Below are 10,901 nucleotides of genomic sequence, written 5' to 3' on the forward strand. Positions count from 1 at the left end.
TTATGGCTGAAAGCTTGTTATATTCAATAGCGACATTTGAAATTTTGCGCGCGAGGCGATCTCGGACACAGCAGAGGGCGCTGTTTTGGCCCGGCCGTAGTGAGTTTCTTTATGTGCACCATGTAATTCTGCATGTTTTCATATATAATACATGATGATTATGTTGAGTTTATGGCTGAAAGCTTGTTATATTCAATAGCGACATTTGAAATTTGGCTGACGTGGCGATCTCGGATACGGTGCGAGGTGTTCTTTTGGCCTGGCCGTAGTGAGTTTCTTTATGTGCACCATTTAATTCTGCATGTTTTCATATATAAAATGATGATTATGCTGAGTTTATGGCTGAAAGCTTGTTATATTCAATAGCGACATTTGAAATTTGGCGGCGCGGCGATCTCGGATACGGCGCAGGGCACTGTTTTGGCCCGGCCGTAGTGAATTTCTTTATGTGCACCATGTAATTCTGCATGTTTTCATATATAATACATGATGATTATGTTGAGTTTATGGCTGAAACCTTGTTATATTCAATAGCGACATTTGAAATTTAGCGCGAATGGCGATCTCGGATACGGTGCGGTGTTGTTTTGGCCGGCCATAGTGAGTTTCTTTATGTACCATTTAATTCTGCATGTTTTCATATAAAATACATGATGATTATGCTGAGTTTATGGCTGAAAGCTTGTTATATTCAATAGCGACATTTGAAATTTGGCGTGGCGATCTCGGATACGGCGCAGGGCGCTGTTTTGGCCCGGCCGTAATGAGTTTCTTTATGTGCACCATTTAATTCTGCATGTTTTCATATATAATACATGATGATTATGTTGAGTTTATGGCTGAAAGCTTGTTATATTCAATAGCGACATTTGAAATTTAAGCGGCGATCTCGGACACAGCAGAGGGCGCTGTTTGGCCCGGCCGTAGTGAGTTTCTTTATGTGCACCATGTAATTCTGCATGTTTTCATATATAATACATGATGATTATGTTGAGTTTATGGCTGAAAGCTTGTCATATTCAATAGCGACATTTGAAATTTAGCGCGTGGCGATCTCGGATACAGTGCGGGTGTTGTTTTGGCCTGGCCGTAGTGAGTTTCTTTATGTGTACCATTTAATTCTGCATGTTTTCATATATAATACATGATGATTATGTTGAGTTTATGGCTGAAAGCTTGTCATATTCAATAGCGACATTTGAAATTTAGCGCGCGTGGCGATCTCGGATATGGCGCAGGGTGTTGTTAAGGTTTTTCATTATCAGTTATCGGTTATCGGGAATAAGGTTTTCTGTTATCGTGCCCTGCTATGGCGGAGACGCTGTCTTTCTCCTCAGTCTGAAGCTAGCCAGCACTGTGAGTGGAACGTTTCTCTGGAATACACACACTGCATTTTGACCCCTACTATGGCACCCAAGCATCCTTCCACCTCGTCCAGTGACATAAGAACATAGGAGTCTGCACGAGGCAGCTCCTCTGAACCTTGGCTCCGTGTATCTAACCCTACCTAATATCGCTGTCCATGACGCATCAACAAAGTGATGGTGGTGAGTGTTTTTGTTGTGTCAGTGACTTACAAATGTAATGTAGCAATTCTTTCTTTAGAAAACTTTAACTTAACCCGGTGGTGGCAGGATCATGTTTCTTAATGGTCCTCCAAGCAAGAAAAATGAGAAAAATCACCCTCACACAAACCATTTCATATTATATATCAAAGCATTTGTGATCAGTTTGTGTGTTACTTTCCTCTCTGTCAAAGGCTGTAAAATAAGGCAAAAAGTAAGTAGAAAAATATATATCTACCCTTGCAGGTGAAAATATAGCCTGTTAGCTTTTGAGACCAAACCATGTAGTGAGCCTCCTCCTCCCTCCCTGCTGGCTAGGCTTCCTTTTAATATGTATTTCCACACATGATGCGGCCAATATTAGGAGTCTTTTTCACACCAATATTTACTGTATAATGATGACTTGACTCCTGCATTAGCACCGGTGAGTGAGTTAGGGGCTTAAGGAACTTTGATGCCAGGATTGGAGGTGACTTATTCCTGGGTTTAAACTTATACAAAATCAGGTTGGCGACATGTCTGTGGTAAGTCCCTTGTACAATAAGAAATATTACTTTCCTCTCTGTCAAGGGCTGAATAAATAAATCAAATTAATCTAACTATATTATAAAGCAAAACCAATCTTGCATGCATAATATGTATCCAGTGTGTAGTAAGCACTTTGGCAAACATATATCATGCATCCTATGCTTAACCCTGCGGGGATCATGTTTCTTACCCGGTAGCAGCGACGGGCCAAATTTGTGGCTTTACCGTGTAGCAGCAATGGAACAAATTTGTGGCTTTACCGTGTAGCAGCAATGGGACAAATTTGTGGCTTTACCGTGTAGCAGCGACAGGCCAAATTTGTGGCTTTACCGTGTAGCAGCAACGGGCCAAATTTGTGGCTTTACCGTGTAGCAGCAACGGGCCAAATTTGTGCCATGATTTAAACCCCCCAAAATAGATGATGTGTAAACTGATCACAAATGCTTTGATATGTATTATGAAATGGTTTGTGTGAGGTGTGATTTTTTCTCATTTTTCTCGCTTGGGGGACCATTAAGAAACATGATCCCCACTGCTACAACCACTGGGTTAAGGCCTTTCCTCTAAGCAAGGGATGTACTGAACATTTTACAACACATTTGGTTACTAAGTGAGCTGCTGAACATTTTACAGCTCAATATAACGGGTTCACCCTTTGGAGGCTTCTGGCGGGGGTAATGAAGGCAGGGCAGGAAGTGAGTAGAGAAAGCTTACCTATTTCTCCAAGCTGCTGAAAAGCTTGTTGGTGAAGAATTACTTGTCGGTGAAGAGACTGTTGTTGAGGTGAGGAGTGCCCTGTGTTATGGCACCTCCCAGCACTGCTACACCAACCTGCAAATATGTGTCCACTCTCAAAGTCTTGTACCAGGAAAGACGGCATGGGATAATATATTATGAAATCTCTCTCTCTATCAAGGGCTGTATAATTAAGATAATTAATTGATACTCTCTCTCTCATATTTGTTTTTTTACATACTTTTCTTCCTCTACCCTCCCTCTCTCTCTCTCTCTCTCTCTCTCTCTCTCCCCCCTCATAACTCTATACATACCGCCAGGCCTATACTTTGAGGCAGTGCCAACCACTGCACCACAAGCCACCCCCAAAAAACTATATGGAACTCAATATTCCATTAATTTCATAAAATATGTCCTTTCTGTTGAATATTGATATCTGAAACAGTTGGCAACATTAGCACAAGAGAACTCACTAAACTCAGTACATGTATTTTCCACCAGTTGGTCAGTCACAGTCAGTGCCTCGGCAGTTTGCTTTTGTGAGATTACCAGCTCAGTGGCATCTACGTGTATGCTTGTTAAGTCCTGTTGCTTTCTTTGCTTTACCAGAGACATACAAAGTGAGATTCAAAGGGTTAACCTGAAAAAGGGTTTTCCTGCAGCTGATCAGCTGGCAGACCAAAGCTTACTAACCTATCTTTTAAAATTCCCTCAGTGTTGGAGGAAAGGCAAGAGCAGGACTTTAGCAAGTACAATAACTTTATATCGAGAGTTCAAAACTTTAAATAGTGAGTTCAAGGATTAATTCATATCAATTGTCAAAGCCTACTTATAAATTTATAATAATGTAGGATTCTTCTTGTTGTTTTGTGGTATATACCTTGAAGAGAATAAATGAATCATTGCAAATGAATACGTTGTTTTCCTTTACCATCTTTGGAGCACACCATTTAACTCATGGAATACTTTTACTAAAAAAATCAAAAAAAAAAATCATGATTTTGTTTGGTAATAACAATCATGATTTTTAGTAAAGAAATCAAGATTTAATCATCTGATTAAATCAATTTGATTTAATCATTGCCAACCCTGCTTAGGCGATTATTTCTTTAGTGACAAATTTTGCTATTATCCAGAAAGCTACATATTCAAGGCACTGTACAGGGGATCCTCAGCTATGATGCCCTCCACCTATGACTATTTCAAGGTTGTGACACAACCCACAAATTATTAAGTTTGGAAAGTTTGGTTTGTGGGCAGCACAACATCTGTGGTCATATGCCGGAGAGAGACAGGAGGGGAAGGAATTATAGAAGGAACAGACCCCAGGAGACGGGACACAACCCCTGATTAATACCTGGTACACTGCTGGGTGGACAGGGGCTATGTAGGGTATCGGAAAAGCCGCCCAAATTTTTCCACTCCGCCTGGGAATCGAACCCGGGCTCTCTCGGTTGTGACCCGAGTGTGCTAACCACTGCACCACAAAGCCCCCCTGCAAATATGTGTCCACTGTCAAAGTCTTGTATTGGGAAAGACAGCACTGGATAAGATATTCTATAGTCTCTCTCTATCAAGGACTGTAAATTAACCCTTTGGTTGCTAAATACTTGCAGGGAGGACTAGCGTAACTTGCCGCTGGTGCTAAACCCTCCCTGCAGTTCCAGGGCCCAAATTTACAATTAATCTTAATCTTTAACTTAAAGTTCCACTGAATCTCAAGTTTATCTTATATCTGAGCTTAAATGAAAAATAAGTTCAACTTCACTCAGCAGCTGATCCAGTTTGAAAATTTGTCCTGGCAAAGATGTATTTTAAATTGCAGAATTGCGACACTTCAGTGATTGAATATGTAGTAATACTACTTTATCAATGTTATATGATGATATACTTCAGAAATATGGGCATAATAAGGTAGTATTTATAAAATAAAGGTTACGTTTATCATCCGCGCAAGGTGATATTCTTTTCTCTTGAATGTAAACACGGACACGCGTTCCTGTTCGTCTTCCTCATTCTTGCATCACCCACCCTCTGACGAGGTAATCATGGAAAATATTGCCGCTTTCACTTCTCCCAAGAGGAAAAGGGGAGTGAATTGGAGAGACTGCCACACTCTACACATAGTAAAGGGAAGGGAGTCAACAGATACCGTCTGCAAGGGTAGCCACTGTCCCCTAATAGATGACATGAATCCGGTGGTATACGATGATCCTCAAACATGCGTTTGAGGCCACCCTCACGCCAAATACAAGCATCATGAGTGGACCCAGGCCAATTAGCTACAACATTAAGAATATTATATTTGGCATCAAACACTAATTGTGTGTTTATGCTATGGAAATTCTTCCTGTTGACATAGTCTGCTTCATATTCCCTGACATGCGTGCAATCTATTACACCAACAATGCGGGAAGTTTGCAACTTGCAACAAATTCTTGTTATTTCTCTCGGATTTCAGAAAGGGGACGGTGCAGGGAAATCAGATAGATTGGATAAGTATATGGCTGGCTGTGTAAGTGCCTTGAGGAGTATCTGGTATTCGCTTTGCTTACTGGCGACTGTGATGGACCAAAGATCATCACCAACACACATCTACATTTGCGTGGTTGGCCCCGTGTGCTAAGTGCTTTGAGGTATCGGTGATCGCTTGTTACTGATCAGACTGTGATGGACCAAGATCACGCAGTGTAATACATCTGCTTTCATTTCGGGTGCTCAGCGGTGTGCAAAACTCAGTGTAATAAAGTAGAACTTATTTCGCGTCAATGCAAACTCCCCCTCATAAATCCGTTGAACAGTACTCCTGCACGATCCAGTCTGTAGCGTTTCAAGTAGTTCTGCTTTGCAGGCCCTCTCACCAAACTGTTACTACCAGTACTCCTGCACGGTCTAGTTCAGGCGTTTCAGCTCCTGTGTCACTCAAAGTATTCAGAACGTCTCTTCGCTCTTGAAAAGTCTTCTCTAGGCGCTGACAGGCTTGATGATCGTTCGGCCATCTTGGCGACGACTGATCAGTTCGACTTGATCAGGCTCCGCCTTAAGACGGGTTTGGGCCCGCCCCTTACAAATATCTCAGTCAGCTTAAGATCAACTGCATGGGGATAAGATGAAAGAATAAAGTTAAACTCGCCCTAAAGTCCAAACTTTTAGCGGTTAAAGATTTATTGTAAATTCGAAGGCCCAATGTCAGGTCAGAGGGACGCCTAGCGGGTCAAGCAGAACAAACACGTTATCTAATAGGGTGGCCATACAGGACGCAGGTAGCAGGTTCTCTCTCCAAGCTTACTCTGCTACCTGCGTCCTGTATGGCTACTCCTATTAGATAAAATGTGTTTGTTCTTGCCCCTGACCTGATAGGCGTCTCATGCTACCTTCTATCAAATAGTATTTTTTAGCTTCACTTAGCACAGAGGAAGGGTCACTACCACCAACCTGTAAAACTACCCCTGGAAATGCCTAAACTCCTACAAAAACATGTCAAATATTGTTTTTAACTTCTTAGCACAAGGAAGGTCACACCACCACCAGCCTCATAAAACTACCCCTGAAATGCCTAAACTCCTACAAAAACATGTCAAATGTGTGTGTTTTTTAGCTTCATAACGCCTGAAGGTCACACACCAGCCTCATAAAACTACACAAATGCCCTAAACTCCTACAAAAAACATGTCAAATGTGTGTTTTTTAGCTTCATAGCACAGAGGAAGGTCACACCACCACCAGCCTCATAAAACTACCCTGAAATGCCCTAAACTCCTGCTGTAAAAAACATGTCAAATGTGTGTTTTTTAGCTTCATAGCACAGAGGAAAGGTCACTACCACCACTCAGCCTCATAAACTACTACTCCTGAAATGCCTTTAAACTCCAAGTAAAAATATGCTGTTGTGTGTTTTTAGCTCATACACAGAGGAATACACCACAGCCTTCATAAAATTACCTCCTGAAATGCCCCAAACCTCAACAAAAGACTTAAATATTACATGTGAGTTTGGGTAAAGTTGCAATGCATTATCATAATCTAACCATCTCTTCTGTCTCTCCTTTCTTTATTTCAGTGAGATTAAGAGCTTAAGAGGAAGGAAGGAAGGAAGGAAGGAAGGAAGTTGAAGGAAGAGTTTGCAATGGAAGAAATTAGTTGTGAACCTCACAGTCCTTATCCTCCTCCTCCTCTTAACACTCACTAAGTCTTCATCCTCCTCATCTTCTTCCTCTTCATTTCTTCCTCCCTCTCTTCTTTCCTCTGTAAACAGGAGGTAAGGAAATAAGTAAGGAGCAGCCAGCTGTGTAAAATAATTGGGATTTTTTGAGATAATAAATTATTTTTCTGGTAAGGTATAAAAATAGAGAGAGAGAGATATTGGTAGAGCTTTAATTCTGGTGCCATACTTGCTCACTTTTCTTTCATCTTAAAAAATAATCTCTTTACTTTAGTCAGCACAGAACTTTTCTCAATAATCTGTAAACATAACTCTCTCTCTCTCTCTCTCCACACACACACACACACACAAATATATATAATGTGCTGACATAAATGTGATAATGTATATATGAGATGATATATATATATATAGTATATATATATATATATATATATATATATATATATATATATATATATATATATATATATATATATATATATATATATACTATGAAATGGCTTGTGGAGTGATGATTTTTTTCTCATATTTTTACACTTAGAGGGAAGGAAAGGGCCTGTAATAAGAGGATATTCATAGGAGTTTGTTGGTAAGAGAACCAGGAAGGACACACGTAGTAATGGGTTTAACCCCTTCAACACGAGTATACTGTGTCCTTGTGTGTTTTGTTGGTGTAGAACTGGAAGGACACGGTAATGGGTTTAACCTTCAACAATGAGTATACTATGTCCTTAGTACCTAAAATTATTATCCAGGACATATACTGGCTTGCTTTGAGCCAATACTACTAAAGTTATTTTATTTCTATATTTATACTTACATCTCAAAATTATCAATTAATTTTATACTTCTTTATGTGCACCATGTAATTCTGCATGTTTTCATATATAATACATGATGATTATGTTGAGTTTATGGCTGAAAGCTTGTTATACTCTAATAGCGACATTTGAAATTTGCTGCTGGCGTGGCTTATCTTTTTTTGAGATACGGCGCAGGGCGCTGTTTTTGGCTACTGGCCGTGATGAGTTCTTTATGTGCACCATGTAATTCTGCATGTTTTCATGTAATACATGATGATTATGTTGAGTTTATGGCTGAAAGCTTGTTATATTCAATAGCGACATTGAAATTTGGCTGTGGCCCGATCTAGGATCTGATGCGGTGTTATTTAGCCTGGCCGTAGGTGAGTTTCTTTATGTGCACCATTTAATTTCTGCATGTTTTCTATATATAATACATGATGATTATGCTGGAGTTTATGGCATGAAAGCTTATTATATTCAATAGCGACATTTGAAATTTGGAGGCGTGGCGTAATCGTCGGATACGGCGCAGGGCACTGTTTTTGGGCTTGACCGTAGTGAGATTTCTTTTATGTGCAACCATGTAATTCCTGCATGTTTTTCACAGTATAATACGCATGATGATTATGTTGGAGTTTATGGCTGAAAAAGCTTGTTATATCTCAATGAAGCGACATTTGAAATTTGCACACGAATGGCGATCTCGGAATGGTGCGTGAGGTGTTGTTTTACTCGGCCGTAGTGAGTTTCTTTATGTGTACCATTTAATTTCTGCATGTTTTCATATATAATACATGATGATTATACTGAGTTTATGGCTGAAAGCTTTATTTATATTCAATAGCTTACATTTGAAATTTGAAGCGTGGCGATCTCGGATACGGCGCAGGGCGCTGTTTTAGCCAGCCGTGGTAGGTTTCTTTATATTGCACCATTTAATTCTGCATGTTTTCACATATAATACATGATGATTATGTTGAGTTTATGGCTGAAAAGCTTATTTATATTCAATAGCGACATTTGAAATTTAAGCTGCTGGAGATCTCTCGACACAGCAGAGGTGACGCTTGTTTTGGCCCGGCCGTAGTGAGTTTTCTTTTTACAAAAATGTGCACCATGTAATTCTGCATGTTTTCATATATAATACATGATGATTATGTTGAGTTTATGGCTGAAAGCTTGTTATATTCAATAGCTTAGCGACATTTGAAATTTAATGGCAGCGTCTCGGGCGATCTCTACAGCAGAGGGCGCTGTTTTGGCCTGACACGTAGTGAGTTTCTTTATGTGCACCATGTAATCTCTGCATGTTTTCATATATAATACACAGATGATTATGTTGAGTTTATGGCTGAAAGCTTGTTATATTCAATAGTGACTTATTGAAATTTGGCACACGTGGCGATCTCGGATCTGATTGCGAGTGTTATTTAGCCTGGCCGTAGTAGGTTTGCTGTGCACCATTTAATTCTGCATGTTTTCATATATAATACATGATGATTATATTGAGTTTATGGCTGACTTGTTATATTCAGCGAGCATTTGAAATTTAGCGTAGCGATTGGCCCGATCTCGAGGATACGCTGATTGCAGGGGTGTTGTTTAGCCTGGCCGTAGTGAGTTTCTTTTTTATGTGCACCATTTAATTCTGCATGTTTTACATATATAAAAATGATGAGATTATGCTGAGTTTATGGCTGAAAGCTTGTTATATTCAATAGTGACATTTGAAATTTGGCGAGCGTACGATCTCTTTTGGATACAGCGTAGGGTGTTGTTAAGGTTTTCATTATCAGTTATCGGATTACTCGAATAAGGTTTTCTGTTATCGTGCCCTGGTATGCTTGGAGACGCTGTTCTTTCTCCTCAGTCTGAAGTTAACAGCCAGCACTGTAGGAGTGAACGTTTCTCTAGAATACACACACTGCATTTTGACCCCTACTATGGCACCCAAGCATCCTCTCCCACCTCGTCCAGTGACATAAGAACATAAAGGAGTCTGCAAGGGCCGGTAGACCTGCCACGAGAGCAGCTCCTCTGATTATGACTCCGTGTATCTAACCCCTACCTAATATCGTTGTCCATGACGCATCCAACAAAGTGATGGTGGTGAGTGTTTTTTGTTGTGTCAGTGACTTACAAAATGTAATGTAGCAATTCTTCTTCGTTAGAAAAACTTTAACTTAACCCGGTGGTGGCAGGATCATGTTTCTTAATGGTCCCTCCTTAGCCAGAAAAATGAGAAAAATCACCCCTCACACAAACCATTTCCATATATTATATATCGTTACCAAGTATCAGTTTTATGTGTACATTTCTCTCTCTTGTCAAAGGTTGTAAAATATGGCAAAAAGTAAGCATTTTGTGATCCCAGTTTGTGTGTGTTACCTCTCTGTCAAAGGCTGTAAAATAAGGCAAAAAAGTAAGTGAAAATATATATCTACCCTTTGCAGGTGAAAAATATAGCCTGTTAGCTTTGAGACCAGACCGTGTAGTGAGCCTCCCTCCTCCTCTCCCCTGCTGGCTAGGCTTCCTTTTTAATATGTATTTCCACACATGATGCGGCCAATATTTAGAGTCTTTTTTCACAATTCAATATTTACTGTATAATGATGACTTGACTTCCTGCATTAGCACCGGTGAGTGAGTTAGGGGGCTTAAGGAACTTTGATGCCAGGATTGGAGGTGACTTATTCCTGGGTTTAAACTTATACAAAATCAGATTTGGCGACATGTCTGTGGTAGAGTCCCTTGTACAATAAGAAATATTACTTTCCTCTCTGTCAAGAGGGCTGAATAAATAAATCAAATTAATTCCAACTATATTATAAAAAGCAAAACCAATTTGTATGCATGCATAATATGTATCCAGTGTGTAGTAAGCACTTTGGAAACATATATCATGCACCCTATGTAACCCTGCAGGGATCATGTTTCTTACCAGTAGCAGAGACAGGCCAAATTTGGCCAAGCTTTACCGTGTAGCAACAATGGAACAAATTTGTGGCTTTACCGTGTAGCAACAATGGAACAAATTGTGGCTATAAATAATAGCAGCAATGGGACAAATTTAACACGGTGAAAGCTTTACGCGTTTGTAGC

At 40.0% G+C, this 10,901-nt stretch overlaps 1 protein-coding gene across 13 annotated transcripts in view; it reads right to left on the minus strand.

Moving 5' to 3' along the window:
- Positions 1-10,901, minus strand: part of LOC127004258 (uncharacterized) — a 125,193-nt gene that overhangs the window by 17,166 nt on the left and 97,126 nt on the right. For all 13 annotated transcript variants that reach the window (XR_007757732.1, XR_007757726.1, XR_007757730.1 and 10 more), the window contains one exon: positions 2,808-2,924. Coding sequence is in view for 5 of the 13 variants with exons in the window: in XM_050871823.1 (XP_050727780.1) it covers positions 2,808-2,924 (117 nt within the window). In the remaining 8 variants the exon portion in view is untranslated. The remainder of the gene's footprint in view (positions 1-2,807; positions 2,925-10,901) is intronic.

This window comes from Eriocheir sinensis, chromosome 27 (genome assembly GCF_024679095.1).
Source record: "Eriocheir sinensis breed Jianghai 21 chromosome 27, ASM2467909v1, whole genome shotgun sequence".
Lineage (NCBI taxonomy): Eukaryota > Metazoa > Arthropoda > Malacostraca > Decapoda > Varunidae > Eriocheir > Eriocheir sinensis.